Source organism: Sparus aurata, chromosome 17 (assembly GCF_900880675.1).
Source record: "Sparus aurata chromosome 17, fSpaAur1.1, whole genome shotgun sequence".
In the NCBI taxonomy this organism is placed as follows: Eukaryota; Metazoa; Chordata; class Actinopteri; order Spariformes; family Sparidae; genus Sparus; species Sparus aurata.
This window is the reverse complement of record NC_044203.1, coordinates 9,388,337-9,406,766: the sequence shown is the minus strand read 5'-3', so window position 1 is coordinate 9,406,766 and position 18,430 is coordinate 9,388,337. Positions and strand designations below refer to the sequence as shown.

Genomic DNA, 18,430 nt, shown 5'->3' with positions numbered 1-18,430 from the left:
GCAGTCATCTAAACTATAATTTCAACCATGGTCTGAAGCATAACCCATCCTGACCTGTCCTCATAAATCCTGTACAAACCCCGGGGCATCAACACATTCCCAGCATATAAGAGCCGTCCCTAAGGAAGAACAAAAAACACACGTCACCACGTGATCGTTTACATACCAATCATCACCATTTTAGCAAATTAAAACCATTTATTATTGAGATGTATTTGATCATCCATCATCTGACGTACTGAGAGAGGATACTCTTCCATGGGTATGTCTGGTGACAACATGAGTGGTGGTGCAATTCAATAAGAGCAAACACGCTTAGACAGTCAGCAGCTACTGCGAGTGAAATGTGAGCAGATGCGCCGCTGTCTCCGAACACGTCTCATCAATAAGAGCAGAGAGAGAGCAGAGAAAGTGTGTGCGAGGCTGACTGCTGTTAAGTCTGCCATGTGACCCGCGACATGGTTAATACATGACAAGCACTAAATCACTAGTGCCCTACAAAAAATATTACATCTCTAACAGAAATGATCATGTGCTGTACAGGAATGTCGTTTGTCAAATCCATACTCGTCTGCAAAACAAGGCACATTTTTTTTTGGGTGGTGGTTTCCCATTGTTGGATAGATGATTGCGTTAGGGAGCACTGGTCAGAGGGCCCAGTACAGCAACTGCTTCAATCTCAACCAGCCCACCCTACAGAGTAAGACAGAGAGAGAGAACATGCAAACACTGTGAGTTGAGTGTAAATTCAATACTGAATCAACCGAGAAAGAGCAAACGTATCCATCGGATACTTACCCTGGGAAGAGCAGTGACCTGGTAGGCGGCTCTGGCTGGGTAGTTGGTGCTGAAGACTAGAGATAGCAGCAAATTCAATGGCATTAGGTTTGCCAACACACACACACATATTTAAACATGTTGATAGTTCTACAGGTGAATAGGGTAAACTAATAAATATCACCATGACACTTCCCCAGTTGATTACTGACATTGAGGCAGTTGTTTTTTTAATATTGATTCCAGTGTAATTTTAACTTTAAATATGTAAATGAGGCCTAGTAAATTTAAAACGTTACATTTGCGTTTCATTTTGTTGACATATTAGAGTCAAAGGTTTTTATTGATGGTATTTTCATCTCTCTTTTTACATAAAAAACATAAAAAAGTAATTTAAAAAATATAAAATCAAGCTATGAATTATACATGAACAAAAACCTCAGAACAAATCTTTAGAATACAGATAGGAATCTCTCCTAATAACATACACAAAAAACTGACTGTCAATTCCTCATAAAGTGGCTTCCTTCATCGGGTCTGGAGGTAGTTTTTCTAGCGGGTCATGGCCGTGTTGGGCCGGCCCCGTCCTACAGGAGCAGCCAAAAGGATGGACTAACCAGTCTAAATAAATAAAACGGTAATAAAAGTAAGATGGGGCATTGGTGAAAACATTAGGCTCAGTACTAATGTGTACTCTGCATTTCCCTTTATATTTGGCCTTCTCTTTCCGCTAAACTGGTGCTTAGATGTTCATCTTATATGAAACAGACAATCACATGGCTGAGCTCTGGCAAAGGTTTGATCACTGGTAAGGTAACACTTGAGAGTAACTTGTGGTTTCTATGAGGGACATGTTTTATGATTATGACAGTCAGAGTCTTCTACCTCTGATTTGATGATCTGATCACAATCAGAAACATCTTCTGCTACTTTGTGCCACTGACTAAGGTAAAACAAAAGTCATTGCAGATGTTGGGAAAAAGCTCATACATACTACAGAGCAGGGTGTAACTAATAACACTAATTAGACACTCTGGTCCATTGTCCCAGTCAGGCCGCACAAGCAGTCGTTAGTGTGATTAGCCGCACCTGAGCTTTCCCTGCTGTTACAGGTCATAAACATCTGTTGTTGTTCATCCAGTTTGCCAACGTTTTTGTATTTGTTGTTCATAACAATAAGTGACAGGTTGGAGTTCATTATATAAATCTTCTTGTATACAGGGGAGTGTGTGTTTTGGAGTGATGCTCACATGCTGTTGGGATGAACAGGCATTGCAACATCAAAATACTGAATCTTTGGGCAAACATTTGCTTTCTTCCTTGTGGATCTTAATTGGAAAATGTTTTACTGTCTTTTTGACAGCATTACATAATTTTGTGCTCACAAAAAAAAAAAAAACCCCACACCAAACTAACTAGACATAATAAAGTAGTTGAATCCGTGATACTGTTAAGGGAAATGGCTCCCTCTACAGAAACTCAAACTGCAGTAACAGAAAACCAACAAAAACATTATTGGACACAAAACTGATCAGAGATTTCATGGAGATGTAGTTCAGTAAAGCCACAGCAGTGAGGACTTAAAGGTCCTGCACAGCTGTGATATGCTAAGACATGTGTTTTCACTTCTTTGGTTCGATAAGAATTCTTCAGACTGTGAGCAGGCTTGATAGAATGTCTCTGTTGTTGTAGAACCTGTTGGGGCAGGAGGAATTGTTCATTCCGAACCTGTACTACTTGTTTTGATCAAGATATATCTTCATCACATAAAATCCCATATTGTAATGAAACTAATCCCCTTCATTCAACCCATCCTCGAGGAGCATTGGGGAGCCAACCTACGGCATCCAAATCCAAATCCAAACGCCGCACAGAAGGGCTTTGCTCCAGCTGGGAACTGAACCATGAACCTTTTTGGTGTGAGGTAACAGCTCTACCCACTGATCCATCATGTTGCAAATCTTCCAGAACCTGCTGGTGTATTTTTAAACATATCTATTGGGGGATTCTTCATTCACATGAATGCCTGGAACCAAACTCTGTCGTACCAGATTTTACACACAGATGGTGGCACACTTTCTTCCTCTTATTCCCCTCCAAGAACATCAATGAGTGTGGAGATGCTCCTACTACTGTTCTTTTTGTTGATATAAAACCCCCTCAAATTACACAGAGAGAAAAAAATAGTGCATCTGGATGAAATCCACACTGTACAGATTATTTATGTATTGCAGGTTTTGCAATTAGAGTTAAGGGATTCAATTGGTCGTCTGTGGATCATCAGATGTGGCATGTTGTCTGACATTTAGTTTAAGTTTAAGGCTCCGCTGGCGGCAGCAGCATTAGCAGCAGCTCAGGTTTCACTCTGTTTAGTGACTCAGCAAACGTCAGCAGTCCTTGTACCGGTGTGGCCAGCTGTCAGCTGCGTTTCTGAACCTTGTTTCATACCTCCTGAGTGTACTTACTTTGGCATATTTACTTTAGGAAAATGCAAATTCAAGGCTGGGGATAATCTCAAGGATGTGCCCAGACAAATAAAGTGGTAGGATTGATTGATTTTCTGTATAGGCATTCACAGTGAATGAATAAAGACTATAAAAGCACTGTTGAGCATGCAAACCGTATAACAAATGAATCATCATATGATGTCTGGGTAAGAACAAATTGTACAAAGGCAATGAATAGGCAGCTTCCAGTCAACCAAGGGAAACGTCACCTATGTAGCAACTTGTGTGGGGCCTAACCCTGGTCGATGCAGGTTCCCTGGGTTGTGGTGACACCCAGTGGCAAAGTCTGTATCGACAAGTGAGGAACTATTGTAGTCACAATGAGGCCTGTGATGACCTTGTTTCTTACCATGGATCATGCCACCAATTGTAAATGAAAAATAATATAAGTGAACAAATGACACTCACACTGCTTGTAAACATCGTTGACGGTGGTAAAGTCATTCATGTCAGCCAGCAGCACTGTTGTTTTGACAACTGCAGGAAACAGGGACAAAGATTTCCTCCACTGAACTTCAGAGTGATCGAGTCAAAATGTAATACCGTTCAGACGGCAGAGTTTTCTCACCATTCTCATAACCACATCCAGCAGCTTTAAGGATTTCGCCCATATTCACGAGAGCCTGTGGGAGAGGAATTCTCGTATGAAGGTGGTCGGTTTTCCGTCGGTTTAATAATAAATGAATGATTGATTGAAAAGGTGCTTATGGTGGTTAACCTGTCTGGTTTGAGCCTGAACACCTCCTCCCACCAGCTGTCCACTGGCAGGGTCCATCCCCAGCTGTCCTGAGATGTACATGGTCCGATCAACCAACACTGCCTGGCTGGGAGACACAAAGCGAGAGCAAACATTCATCTACATTGGATTAAAGGCTGAGTTACCTCTTTTAGGAAGAGTGTGAAATCTCCTTGTCTCATATTCTCCAGTGCTACATCAGGAGAGCAGACAGTAAATGCATATATTTTGATAGCAAAAGTTGCTGGTAATGCAGAAATTTCAGTTCTAAAAACCGTTGCATTCGTCTGCATTGTTCTCCTTTGCATCATCCCTACTCCACTTGCTTTTCTTTCTTATCAACTCCAAGAGTTCATTTAGTGTCACGCCTGTTTACACTATCTGGCTAACATACACACCTCTGCTGCTTAAACAAAAATAACGATTTAGATGATTGATCTTCCCCCCCCCCCCTTTAAGATCCATTATAATGCTGATTGTAAAATACAGTAAAACACTAACAGGCGGTGGTCATACAAGGGCTGCATATTACACAGTCACACTGAACATGACAGGGAGACAGCTGCATAGAGTAAACTTCAACCCAAAATTATGAGCCTACTGTGTTGTGGATCTTAATAGTTTAGTCTTACAACAGTTTAAAGTGCAATCCAAGTCCAAAATGGTGTACTTTGCTCTGGACTACTGCTCCACCTCCTACTGGACGACTAAATTGTGCAATTAAACACAACGGTATGACTTTACTGAGCAGTTGTCGATAGCCATAACTCTCGACATCTTACCTTGAACTCTAAACATGTGGTCAATAAATGTTATTTTTGACTGGTAGGCCCTACTGCATCAGCTGTGCGCCAGCTGTACCTTTACAGCTCGACTTGACGTTTCAGCCTGAAAGCTCTTCTCACCTGTACGGGCCGATAGCAGCTGGAGCCTTTGCTGTGCTGATAATTCTTCTGATAAGTGCAGCCATTTCACTCACAGTATGTGATCAAATCAAGAGCTGGGACAGAGAGCAGAGAGCAGAGAGCAAGCAGAGGAGACGGCTGCAAGAGCACGCGATGACGTAACGGGAGCTGCCGGTGGTCGGACTGTAAATGGTGTTGCAGACGCGCACACAAGCTTTGTATTTTCATTTTGTTTGGTACGAAGGGGGGTATATGGAAATATTGTATTATTAAGTCAAGCGTAGTCGTGTCTTGTGATGACAGAAGTTTTCATTTCCACGATACAGTCGGTGGTTTGGCCTGGTATTTTTCAGTTGCGCCGACACACCACATATCCCCCACATACCCGGAAGCAAACATTGCGTCAAACAGCGTGAGGAAAACTCACATGGTAGCCAAGAGTACTAGCTTATCTTGCGTTTAGAGCACACTTTCGGACGTATAATCATACTGGGGAATCTAGAGGTGAATATATGCTGAGTAATCATTCTGTACTCACATTTAATATCCGTTGTATTTGTGTTTATGTTAACTAAACCAACAACCCAACTTTACGTGGAGTAACGTAACTAGCTAGCGACTGTTAGCCGCATTGGTTAGCGTTAAGTCATGTAGGTGTTTTGAAGTGTCATCTTCGTTCAGCAGCAGCCAGCATGACTGACGGCAGCTGTGTCCAACGTGCCTTTTTTTGTTTTCTGCAGAAAATGTCTGCTGCTAAGGTGAAGATGCGGGAGAAGAAGCTGAGAAATCAGCCCGCCAGTGTGCAGTATGCATCCAGCAGCACGCAGAACGGAGCGGACACCCCGGCCACTGGTGAGTGACAGCGAGATCGAAAAGTGGCTAAAGGTATGTCGATTGCTGCTCAACGGCATATACCGATCCCTAGAATGGCATACCGATCCCCAGACTGACATACAGATTCTCGGAGTGGTATATACCGATCCCCAGACTGACATACAGATTCTCGGAGTGGTATATACCGATCCCCAGACTGACATACAGATTCTCGGAGTGGTATAAACCGATTCCCAGACTGACATACAGATTCTCGGAGTGGTATGCTGCTATTATGCCGCTGTTATTCCACCGACACATGATGGTATGTGCCGCTTGAGATTGTTACGGCACTGAGAGACTGTTGGATGGGTACCGCTCCCTGATGAATATGCAAATGTAATGCCACTGGGCTGGTTTGACGACAAGTGCAGCCGTAAACATAAACTTTTTTTTTTTTTTTGTCTTTATTGACAATGCTAACTTTACACTTTACCGCAAGTAATGTTATGTTGTTGGAATTGTAGGCAGATAGACAGTAATTACACGTGGGACTCTTACGATATGATAGTAAAGTAATATGTCTAAATATCCGCCTATAAACTACTTAAAGCTAATGAAAGCGCTAACCTTAGCTAACATGGCTAATATTAGCCCAGCCACCTTATAGCCAGTCTGACTAATCGATAGCAGAACTTTTGAGCCTGCCAACAAAACAATACTTAGTGATGGGTTTTCATTATTACGGTGGCTGGGCTAATATTAGCCATGTTAGCTAAGGTTAGCGCTTTCATTAGCTTTAAGTAGTTTATAGGCGGACATTTAGACATATTGCTTTTCTATCATATCGTAAGAGTCCCACGTGTAATTACTGTCTATATGCCTACAATCCCAACAACATAACATTACTTGCGGTAAAGTGTTAAGTTAGCATTGTCAATAAAGACAAAAAAAAAAAAAAAGTATATGTTTACGGCTGTACTTGTCGTCAAACCAGCCCAGTGGCATTACATTTGCATATTCATCAGGGAGCGGTACCCATCCAACAGTCTCTCAGTAACAATCTCAAGCGGCACATACCGTCATGTGTCGGTGGAATAACAGCGGCATAATAGCAGCATACCACTCCGAGAATCTGTATGTCAGTCTGGGGATCGGTATATACCACTCCGAGAATCTGTATGTCAGTCTGGGGATCGGTATATACCACTCCGAGAATCTGTATGTCAGTCTGGGGATCGGTATGCCATTCTAGGGATCGGTATATGCCGTTAAGCAGCAATCGACATACCTTTAGCCACTTTTCGATCTCGGCGCTACTGCCACTGGTACTGATACTCCCGTCTGTTTATCTGTTAAGGCCAGCCTGTATGTGCCCTCTTCTCTCTTTATTTCCACTACTTCGTCTCCTCTTGCTGCCGCGTGGTCCGCGTCTCCGTATGTCTCTGTAACCTAAATGTCATTCACAAATACAATCTTGAATATATCCAATTTTGCTGTCTTACATATAACCTGAATCTGCTTGTGGAGGTAAGACAAGCAAATAAATAGTTCTTGTACAGGGAGTACCGGTAACAGTGATCTACATACAGGGCCGAATGAACTCCTCAGGGGGACCTAATGTTAAGTTAGCTGTGTTGATTCCTTTTGAAAACATAGTATCAAACACACATATGTTTTCTGAATCTGAGGAGTGTATATTATCGACAGGAATAGTTCTTGAAACTAGTTTTTGACACTTTAAGGCAGAACCCCCATGCAGAGGTAAACAGTACAGTACAGAAGCCACCTCCATAAGATCCTCACCATTTCAGTTTTTATCATTGTGAAAACATCAACCCCTGAGCGCCTGTGGTCCCCTGTTGGTTGTCTGTTTTGCCTGCCTTGGACATGACTAATTGATGATCTGCCTTAAGGTGGAGCGGGTGATGGCGGTCCATCTACAGAAAAGCCAAAGAACGCTCACCAGCGGAGCGGATGGGTCCGGGGACACCAGAAAGATGGTGGAGGCTATGTCAAGGAGATGCCCAAGTACATCACTGGTAAAGATGTTGTCCTACCACTATTAAGTAACAATGTGCTGGGTACTTTTTGTGTTGAAGGATCGCATACTGACTGCACCACCAATTGTGAGAACTCCTGATGACTTTGACAGTCTTTCATCATTTATTATCCTGCGGGAAAATGAAGATGATCAGATTTCTTTTTCGACCAGATTCTTTCAGGTGGTACAGAGTCTCTGCTTTGTCCGCTGTCCTTCAAGTAATCATAAAGTTTAGTCCAACTCGGGATATATTAAGTCACAAGATGAGGAGCAAAAAAAATAATCATTACAATTCTTAAAAAAAAACTCCAAATGCAGCATCACAGTCACTTTTCTCCCTATCCAGCCGGAGCTTTTGCCAGGACCAGGGCAGCAGAGGTGAGCGCCATGCTGAAAGCTGTCAGCAAGACAACGGGCAGCTGCCATCTGTTTGAAACCCTGCCCAAACACATGAGGAGACGGGCCATGAGCCACAACACCAAGCGGCTCCCTCGCAGACTTAGAGATTTGGCCAACAGAATGGTAAAGTTCACAGTTTTTCCTTTCAGCATCTTAATGTGCAACTTACTGGTTCAAGTAGCAGGTTTAATACTCGCCTTCTCTGAGTACTTCTGATTTGTTCAGTGACATTTTCTTCCTCCTCCAGCGGGAGAAGAGTCTCCTAGCCGGTTCAAAGAAGAAGAAGGAGCAGCCAAAGAGCAAGAGCCGCAAGGCCCGCCGCCGGCATGGAAATCTGCTGCTGGAGTTTAACCGCCGGCAGAGGAAGAACGTGTGGCTGGAGACTCACATTTGGCATGCCAAGCGCTTCCACGTGGTTAAAAAGTGGGGTTACTGCCTTGGGGACAGACCCACATACAAGTGCTATCGGGCCTCCTACAGGGCAATGAGCAGCCACTGCCTCCTGCAGGTAACCATTGAGTGTGTGATGTGTTTCATGTTTGAAACTAAATTATGATTTGAATCAACGGCATGTCACTGCTGGTAAAATAAGACCAACCTTTGGTTTTGTACATTCAGGACCTTTCTTACTACTGCTGCATAGAGCTGCAGGGAGAGGAGCAGAAGCTGCTGGCTTCTCTGTCACAGCTGACCAGCAAAGAGGCTGGTGAGTATACGCCCCAACCACACACACACACACACACACATAAACATCTCATTTTCATTCAGACAAAGTGCTATAGAACATTTGGAAAGTAGACCTGTTTTCTCCGTGCATCCTTTCTCTCAGGTATGTGTGGTAATCTCTGTACTGTTCAGAGACACACAGTATGATCATAAAAGTAGAACCCATAGATATAATGATAAATGTGAGTGGAAAAGTTCAGCGTTTAGTTTGGAGTTGTTTGCATCTGGGATGTGTGTTTCCAGGTCCTACATTTGCTGCAGCACTGAGCCTATCAGGGAGAAGACAGGGCAGCGTGGTGGTGTACAAAGCAGGACAGTACCCCTCGCAGCCCCTGGGCCCCGTGACCTTTCTCTGGCGACCTCGTGTGCAGGGCTCAACCCACAGGCAGCTTTGGATTTGGGCTCACCCCACCATTAAAAAGGTACAGTGAGTTTTCGGGAGCGATGTGGACTTGATTTATTGTAACTTGGACTATGTCATTGTTGTGATGACCTTCAACTTCAGTTGACCAAATAAATTGGTATGACAAATAAAATGAAAAATGTATTTTTTATGAATATATATGAATGCAGTGACAAGCTCGGCACGACCATTAACTCCACTGACTCTGTGCTCCCTGCAGGACCTTCTTCCTGAGTTACAAGCTGTGTGCCAGTGTTATGAGGCTGTACTTCCCCCAGCTGTTCCAGTAGTGACACCTGCTGAGGTTGTTCCAACCCTAGAAACAGAGCCAAAGCCTGAAAAGACCTCTGATGGCAAACAGGTGACTGGAATCAAGAGAAAGCGAACCTGTAAGGATGCCAGTGGACCTCCAGCCAAGAAGATCCTGGGAGATGGAACCAGATCTCCCACCACCCCGGTTACCTGGAGGTCAAGCCCAGCTGGAATAGTTATAAAGTTAGTGTCGTTTAGAATTTCATTGAGATGTCGACTAAGTAAAACATTTGGCTTGACTGAAGAATTTTATTTTATTTAAGTTTTTGTATGTCACTTTGTTGCAGTGATCTCACAATGGAGATTGTACGCTATCGCCTGATTGGACCACAATCCCATTCTGTTCTGGCAGAAACCTTGGAGGCTGCTACAGACTGTGATGTGAGACATGTTGAGTTGGTAAAATGAAAAGCAAAGAGCCATTGAAGTATATTTGCATTTCACGCTGAAGAACTGAGTTTTATTTTATTTCTCTTTTAAGGAAATACACAAATCCCAGCCCTCTTCCCTCTGGTGGCCTGAGCACTGCAAAGATGAGAGCAAGATGAATCTGCATAAACAACAGGCTGATGTCTATCAAATACTCAAAGGTCTATTGTTAAGTTATTCCCTGCAGAAATCATAATATCATTGCTTTTACTTGTTACCATCTAGTTGGGTGTGTGTATGCATGTTTAGCTAACCTTGACTTTGTATTTAATTCAGGCATCTATTCTACTGGAGAGCTGCCCTCAGGCGCAGTGCTGGGTCTGACTGTGGATGACCCCAGGCTCACTTTACCAACAAAGAAGGTTAAAGCTTTGCCCTGTGTAAAGCAGGCACAAGGTAAAATCTGACCTACCAGGCAGTCAGCCAGAATCACAAAGTTAAAAGGGTGTGGAAATCAGAGATTATGTCTCCAGACTGGAAACAGTTGTCATCATATCATCCTCATACAGTGTGCAGGAAGACATAATGTTTCTTGTCATGAATGCCAGCAGAAACATGACAGTTAAACAAGACATATCAATAGTTAAGCAAAGAATCAGTCTGTTTCTGGTCCTGAGGTTGTTTTCAGAGAGTACACATCTGGTTCTGTGCTCCGGGGGGCCTCTGCCTGGCCATGCAGATGTTCCAGGTTCGAATCCTGGCAGGACCCTGTACTCCAAACACAACTCTCAGTTACCGACAACAGCTGATTCGCCTGCTATAAAGAGATTCTGAAAAGATGAGGGCTTGGTTTCAACCAGGGCCTTCATGTTTCTAGATTTTATACCACAATGGAGGTTTTCTCAGTTTGCATATTTTCTATTTACAGTTACATCCAAATAAATTCCAATGACATTTCAGTAGTAACACCATAGTCTGTAATGACTAATGTTATGTGTTATGTCAGGGCTCGCACATGTCCATGCTTGCTTTACAATTCATTTGCTCATATATTAGGGCTGTGGGGGTAAAGCAATAGAATTACAGAATTAATTTAATGTAATACATCTTTATCATATGTATAGGACTACCCCATATACAAACATAAAATAATAAACTGAAAATCAACAATTAACAAACAGTAAATATTTTTTTGCTTTGCATTAGTTTTAACCAGCAGCTTGATAAACTGTAGCAGCCATAACAGCAAGGATGATAAAATAACTGGGGTTATTCTTCAAGTCCGCGACAATTAAGAATGATTTTTAGGGTAAACATAAGCTTACTTCCTTTTAATATTTCTTTGCAAAATAATGTGTTCCCTCTTTTTAGGCTGATGCCTTAATGAATAAGACCCCCTTTTTTTTGAAAGACACTTTTTTTCTGTAGGTCCACAAATGTATTGTCACATCACCCAGCTTGGGCCCTTTGTGAACACTCCCACTGGCCTCTTGTGATGTAGCCTCGCCTCTGCTTCATCAACAGCTTCCCCTGCCCTCTGCTTCTCGCCAGTCCTCACTTGAATCCCTGCTTTAGCCACCTTTTGGTCACTTGAGTCCCTGTACTGAACCACTTCTCTGGTAATTGTTACATTGAACTGCTCTTCCAAGGACTTCAAGGGCACTTGCAGTTTGCTGTGCTGTCCTTAGAGCGCAATGCTGCTCAGGCTCCTTGGCAGCCCCAGGCATCTCCTCAGGTGGTTGCCGACCCTCCTCTCCACATCTCAACTCTTGAGATTGGAACTGCATAGATGAGGAGGGGGACACAGGACTCGGGGAAGAATGCCATGCAGATTCACCCAGGCTTTCAACTTCCCAGGTAGGCCAGACTTGTCCACATATTTCTGACTCAGAACATGGAGACTGGCTAGGTAATGCGTCCCACAGCAAGCTGCCAAAGACCTTGTTTAGGCTCTTGATTGGTTTCTCTGTGATGGATGGCTATTGCTGTGCCTTCAATGTTGAACCGGAAGTTGTCCTCAACTTTCCCTTTCCTTAGCACCAAAGATCTGGATTTGGCTGGTTTGAAGCACATCTGGGCCCACTCCACTATCTTTTTGAGCCCCTGCAGAATCCAGCGGCAGCCTGGTACTGATTCTGTGCTGACTTTGAGGTCATCTGTGAATGCCCTGATTGGTGGCTGGTGCTGAGCAAACGTCGTCTCTGCACTCTGGTTCAGCCGACTGAATAAGCACGTCCATGGCTAGGGAGAAGAGTTTTGCAGAGATGGTGCACCCTATGATGCTGCCCACCTCCACACAGTGCCTGCTTGATGTAATTCCACCCCGAAGAGACCCTCATCCTCAAGTTGCTGTAGTAACAGGTGATGTGGTCTCCGACTCTGTTGGGGACATGATGTTTGCTCAGTGTGAGCTCCACTAGCTTGTGTGCGATGGAGCCATATGCATTTGCCAGGTTGAGCACAATGATAATCAGTTACCCATTCCCCACTTTTCTGGGATATTTCCCCCTCTCCAGAAACATGCAGAATCATCCACAGCTGAAGCACGAGTTTGGGACAATTCTTGTACACTCTGGCTGCAGTGCTGCTTGGTCTTGGAACAGAGCTTGCCCTTGCTTTACAGAAGACCTCTCTGACTTGCTTTAGCTGCAGCTCTGTCATGTCAAACAGCACTTCTGACTCAGGGGGACTGACTATTAGGATTTTGCACTCTCCCAACTCCTGCTGTCTTTCAGCGTCGTTGTAAATCGGCTTCAGGTGCTGGTCTATGTCTTCTTGCAAGCAGTCGAGTGTCCCACTGTGCTTCTGCCCCAGCAGCTCCTTGGTGACCTTGAAGAGGTTCGCAATAAAGACGCCACCTTTTCTGGCCTTGGCAACGCCACCTCAACAGCTGGCGCCTCCTGCGTCTCACCAGTGTGGACACTTGTACATTGTGGTACTCTTTCTCCCCAACAAACACTTCTTCCGTACTTTGTGGATCTTCAGGCCGCAGTCGTTTTTTTCAGATTTTGCCACATGTACCACACTGCTTGCTCACAGTTGTTTGTTCATATCCCTTGGTCTTATGCCCTTGTGTCTGTCCAATTAAGTCATTTGGATTCGAACCTCAAATCATTGAGAAAATACATCATATAATCAGTATAGAATTACAAAGCCTTAAGTATGGACTTAATTTACTATATTGTTGTATGTTCAAACATTATCCACTCAGTGACATCAAATGTATCAATTAATATTGTTTTGATGTATTGTAGCTTCTGTTTGGAGAACATTTCAGGAAATGGCAACACACAATATTGAAATGGTATATGAACATTTTTAATTTAAATTTTTCCCTGCTCTATAAAAAATCAGCATATGACACTATTTACAATTGAAATCTGGATTTAACACCATAACCTCCAAGTACCCATTAGGGCTTAAATGACACCTGCATAATTTAAGCTATATCGTACATATTAGGGGGTGTAAAAGCCTGTCTCTGTTTTTCCACACCTTAATGTGTTTAATAATCTGTGGTCAATCCACTGCTCATTTAGACATACCTGGTTATGTCAGAGGTAGATCGCTTCATATCTCTCTCCAGACTCTAGTGATGCTGGTCACACAGGAGCATGCCATGTGTGTGTGTGCTTTGTGTGTGTGTTTCAGAGGTGGACGAGGAGAAGAGGAAGGAGCTCATGTTGCGAGGGGTACCTGAACATTGCTGCCAGAGTTATCTCTGGGAGCAGTCTGTCCGGGACAATGTGACCGATAACAAGATATCAGAGCAGGTGTGTCATCATTTTCTAACAGAAATGTCATCCAGCAATTGTCAGTAACCATTATTGTATTTGTGCTTACGTCGACATGCCTTATTTAATATCTTAATGCTCTCTTGTACTCCATTTTTTTTTTTTTTTTTTTTTTTTTTTTACATCTCTATTTCTTAAACTAAAGATGAGCTTAGATGTTGCACTTACCTCCAGCATTTTCTGTCTTGTACAGGAGTTGAACTGTATGAGAAGTGAGGTGCTGGTGCCGGGCTCCAGGCTGAGTCCCACTCCACTGCAGGGCCGCGTCCCGATCCTGCTCGTTCACCAACCTGGCAAGCAGGTGGGACATGAGATGAGCTCCTGGGGTGCTGGATGGGACCTGCTGCTTCCTAAAGGATGGGGCATGGCCTTCTGGGTCCCACTGGTAGGTGCTGTTTACTCAATAAATTACCCCGTATTATCCTTTCCCTTTCTTACATGTAGTAGTGGTTTTGGAATAATCTTTTGAAGTTTGGTGTAAACATACTACAAGAAATGTTTTACCTGTAATGAAACAGTTGCAATTTAATACTGAACAACCTCTGCGATGATTAGCTGTTGTCTATATTGTTAATATAGTTCTAAATGCACATCACCAGGTCGGATCCCTACTTATTTTCAGATTGGATAAGTCATAAATTAAACCTTTTTTTGGCGAGGAGTGCTGAGCATGATTTGCGGAGTGTCAAAGCCTGAGGAAAGGATCTTCTCTATAGTATATCAAAACAAAAGTTGCATTTGTGTAACGGCCTTCACAGTGGCTGCAGGAATCTATAAAACACAAAAGCTCCTCATAGCTGCTTTAACTGGTTAAAACACAATTTAAGATCTGTTTCATTCGGATGAGCTTCTGCCTATCATACTGCTTTACGCGGTGTTCAAACCAGCACCGTTTCTCATATTCTAACACCGGCTGTTTTAGACATTATTACACATCAGCTACGTAATGCCAGACAGAGTGATGAGGCCTACTTGGTAAGGGAGACAGGAGTTTATTCAAACTACAAATGTGCATGTTTCCACTTAAGCTGCTGTGAGGCTGTATGTATACAGCGTGTAATACAGTGGATGTCAGTATGGAACACTCTGAAAGATGTTTTCATTATTTGGTTGCCTCGTCCATGTTTTGGGGCAGTTGTATTTCTTTTGGACAAGAACTGTGAAAATGTTAAATGTACCTTGAAATTTAAAGGCAGACCAGAAGCCCTCCGGTTCGCTTTATATGTCAAGTTCCATAAAATCGAGTGTTTACTCTGTTCTGCCAGGTGTACAGAGGAGTTCGCATCGGAGGGCTGAGCATGAGTCTGAAACACTCTCAGAATAAAGGAGCCCCCCACTTCCCCCATGACTACCCAGACTGCCCCGCAGGCGTTCGTTTTCAGGAGGAACAGGAGGCGGAGCTGCTGGTTAAGTTCAAAAGGTCAGCTGAAGAGTGAGCAGGAAAAGAACCAAAAAACACTAATACTGCGTGTGATTATTATCATTATTATTATCTGAAACATGGTAAAGACTGTTTTCTGTGGGGACATCTTGTACTGCCAAAGCCTTTCTCTATCTTATAATATTATTTTGGCATGCAACTACTATGTCAGCCTGCTGATGGAAAACAGAATCTCAAGAACTTGGCCCGAATATAGAAGGTCCATTTTACTTGTGGACTGAGGACGAGGTTTCGACAATATATTTTAATCAACCGCTGGCAAACTTAAACTGTGAGAGGAAACGTTTTCATCCAAATAAACATTAAGTGAGGTGAAAATTATACAATGTTTGGGCTGATGATGCTGTAGTACTCTGTTTACTGTGTACGGTATGACTGTACAATCATCTCTGAGGAAAAGATAGTATTCACTTGCCTGCACACTTAGTGAGTGGGGAAAATGTCAGTGGATTAGTGGTTTTGATAGAGGGAAGCACTCCAAAGCTGTGACCCCAGTTAATTTCCATTATTCAGATCTGTCCCATCATGCAGATGAGATGCTAATGAGGCTGCGTGCTGCTCTTCCCTTACTATCCGCTGCTCAGCAGTCATGATTTGTTACATAAATTGGCAGGGTTGCCCCAACAGTTTGACAAGGGTTTGACCTCCTGACCTCTTCTGTAGGCGTCCGCCCGCCAAAAGGACCAATTACATTAAACATGGCTGTCTGGCACCGTTCCGTTGCCCATGGCAACAGCTGGCTGAGGAGTGGGAGCTTATCTGGAGGGAAGCAAAAGAGGAGCCGAAGGGAAACGGCCAGATCCAAACCACAACTGAGGCCGACACGGCCATGGAGGAGGAGATGACATTACACAGAGATATGACTGTAACTACGCCTCAGAGCCACTTCACTGTACTGAGGTGAATGTTTGTCTTTATTTCGTTTTTGAGCTTTATACTGAAGATTTATTCATTTTCTTATCCTCTCTTGTCTTACTGTTGAAATAAAGACATATATTTATTGACTCAAGACACACCCACTGTAGGTCGACGCCAAGCTCCCTTCAGACATCTTGCACATCTAAATCACACTTCTAACAATATCAACGCTGTTGAATTTTAAAGGTCCCTCGAGCAGAAATGTGCACTGTTTTTGGGGGCTTTTGGCTCCAGCCATCACTTACCTCTTTCCTATTTTTTATTAAGGGACCCCAGCGCCGCTTTTGACAGGCTTGATGCATGGTGCTTCTCCAGTCTACCTCCCTTTCATCATAATGTCCCTGATGAGAATACCCAAAGTACATCCAGCCTTAAATTGCTGCAATAGATCACAGAGATTAGTGGAGGGGAAGAGTTGCATCTATCCTCATAAAACTATCACACCAGCTCTGAGTAATGACTGACTTTATTAGAAAAAAATTGGATTGATTTCCACTGTCCATTGGCTGCCTTTTTCTTTTCAGCATTAGGAATTAAGAAATGTTCTTGAACCAAATTTTATGTCCCTCAGGGTGCTTAATGGGGCCAATGAAAATGCAACTTCCTCGTGTTATTAATCGCCTGTTATGAACGGATGTTATTTGTTTTTTTATGCTTCCTAGGAACATAAAGTCGCTGAGGCTGCTTTCTGGTTGGTGCAGACCCACGACATCTAAAGGTCAACGGCCGTGCCGCGTTGGACAGGTGCCACCTCTCGACCGTTTAGCCGCAACATCGTTTCTCGCAGCACACGGGATGAGTCTGGTGTGGGTGCGTCTGTCGCTCCTGTCCAAGGGCAAGCCAGAGCGCCACGCCGTGGTGTGTGTGCCAACAGCAGAGGACCTGCAGCTGCTGAAGAAAGGGCCTGGCAGCAGCGGGCCCCAGGAACCCCAACACAGAGACCACTTTAAAAGCAGAATTAAACGCAGAAAGAGGGGCCCCAAGAAAGCTGCTGCATCCTCTGCTAAGGCCGAGGGTAAAGAGCCAGACCTTCCCTCTGCCTCTGAGCCAGACCCCAAATCCGCCTCTGAACCTAACGCCACCACATCCGAAGAGCCCAAATCATCCTCAGACCTCATCTTCGGGCTATGGCCAGATCCTCTGCCAAGCGTCACCTCTCACTGCTCGCGGGTGACTCTGGGCTGGGTCACTCAGGGGGACTTCTCCCTTTCTGCGGGCTGTGGGGAGGCTCTGGGATTTGTCAGCGTCGTCGGTCTCCTTAACACCCTCGTCAACCAGCCGAGGGAACACAGAGGCATGTTCCTGCTGCGCAATCCCGCCTCCCTGCACTACCGCTTTGCAAAAATCAACATAGAGATCTGATTGAAACATCTGTGCTCAGAACATGCGAAAAGCACTGAATTATTCTTGGTTAATGGGGAAAGATCGTCACGACTTATATCCTGCAGAGGCCTGAAATTATATCTCATTAAACTGCATGATGCTTCGGTCACTAAGTGATCCCTGTGCCTTGATAACTGCTCCAGTGTTTGGTGACATCATGTACTCTGTCGGTTGAAGAGATCTAATGACAAGCATGGGGCAGAACCACAAGCTACCTGGTGTGCTGTTGAATAGACACTTTTTAGTTTGGAACTTTATGGAAGAGTCCTCATCATTGTTTCAGTTGAAAAGGTTGGTTGTTTTCATATTTGTTCCCATATCGACGCATCTGTGCGCCACAAAAGCTTCAGTTTAATACAGTAATGGAATGAAAGCTTTGGTTTTTAGTTAGAGATTAGTTCAGCCATCTTTTCAACTGGATTGCCAAAATGAATTCATTTCTGGCACACTAATGATACTGAGGGTATTTATGTTGGTGGCCTTCTATGATTTTTACAAAAAGAAAAAATGAATTGGTTTGATTTTGAGCAAAGTGTCAGTTTCTGTTTAAATATGCCACTGCATTGAAAAGGCTTTGTTTGAACATTAGTTAATAAAATACCCATGCTGCACTTGACAGATTATGCCATCTGTGGGTAATTACTGTCACCTTCTGCGGTGTTGAATCATACAAATCATAATTTAACCTCCAACACTGAAATAATGTGCTGCGGCCTGGCCCTTTTTAAAAGAAAACGCATTGAGCAACTGATACTTTAACATGCATTCTTTTTATAGTTACACTGGCATGAATACTGGTTTCCCACACATCCCATAATGTGTAGGTGGCAGATAAGAGTTTTGTTGCTTGGCAACACTTAAGTTTGGTAGCAGCTGAGTATGTAGTCTGAGGTTTATTTAAGG

The 18,430-nt window shown here is 43.6% G+C and overlaps 2 protein-coding genes across 4 annotated transcripts; one reads left to right on the top strand and one right to left on the bottom strand.

Moving 5' to 3' along the window:
* Window positions 1–169: 169 nt before the first annotated feature.
* LOC115566996 (2-iminobutanoate/2-iminopropanoate deaminase-like) lies at window positions 170–5,089 on the bottom strand. Of its 3 annotated transcripts, XM_030393111.1 has the most exons (6): window positions 4,926–5,089; window positions 4,003–4,108; window positions 3,853–3,907; window positions 3,693–3,761; window positions 799–854; window positions 175–693 (listed from the first exon to the last, which is right to left on the bottom strand). In XM_030393111.1, the coding sequence occupies exons 1-6, from the start codon at window positions 4,988–4,990 to the stop codon at window positions 634–636; spliced, it is 411 nt and encodes a 136-aa protein (XP_030248971.1). In that variant the 5' UTR covers window positions 4,991–5,089; the 3' UTR covers window positions 175–633. The 3 variants fall into 3 exon arrangements, with proteins under 3 accessions (XP_030248972.1, XP_030248971.1, XP_030248970.1); XM_030393112.1 differs by lacking the exon at window positions 3,693–3,761 and having other exon boundaries at window positions 170–693; XM_030393110.1 differs by lacking the exons at window positions 175–693; window positions 799–854 and adding an exon at window positions 2,194–2,472.
* A 202-nt stretch (window positions 5,090–5,291) lies between these two features.
* pop1 (POP1 homolog, ribonuclease P/MRP subunit) lies at window positions 5,292–18,143 on the top strand. Its single transcript, XM_030393104.1, has 16 exons — window positions 5,292–5,429; window positions 5,666–5,777; window positions 7,655–7,780; window positions 8,129–8,304; window positions 8,429–8,689; window positions 8,800–8,887; window positions 9,151–9,329; window positions 9,531–9,805; window positions 9,910–10,003; window positions 10,104–10,212; window positions 10,328–10,447; window positions 13,643–13,764; window positions 13,979–14,170; window positions 15,051–15,205; window positions 15,890–16,126; window positions 16,807–18,143. Exons 2-16 carry the CDS (start codon window positions 5,669–5,671, stop codon window positions 17,504–17,506), a joined length of 2,943 nt encoding a protein of 980 aa, XP_030248964.1. The 5' UTR covers window positions 5,292–5,429; window positions 5,666–5,668; the 3' UTR covers window positions 17,507–18,143.
* Window positions 18,144–18,430: the final 287 nt, after the last annotated feature.

Bases quoted from the DNA above. Each gene is read 5' to 3' on its own strand.
- LOC115566996 (XM_030393110.1), bottom strand. From the start codon at position 4,990: ATGGCTGCACTTATCAGAAGAATTATCAGCACAGCAAAGGCTCCAGCT. The intron at 3,908-4,002 runs GTTAACCACCAT...CCTCTCCCACAG, and splicing joins TTCAGGCTCAAACCAGACAG to GCTCTCGTGAATATGGGCGA. The intron at 2,473-3,692 runs GTGAGTGTCATT...CTGCCCCAACAG, and splicing joins CAACGATGTTTACAAGCAGT to GTTCTACAACAACAGAGACA.
- pop1 (XM_030393104.1), top strand. From the start codon at position 5,669: ATGTCTGCTGCTAAGGTGAAGATGCGGGAGAAGAAGCTGAGAAATCAG. The intron at 5,778-7,654 runs GTGAGTGACAGC...ATCTGCCTTAAG, and splicing joins AGCGGACACCCCGGCCACTG to GTGGAGCGGGTGATGGCGGT. The intron at 8,305-8,428 runs GTAAAGTTCACA...TTCCTCCTCCAG, and splicing joins GAGATTTGGCCAACAGAATG to CGGGAGAAGAGTCTCCTAGC.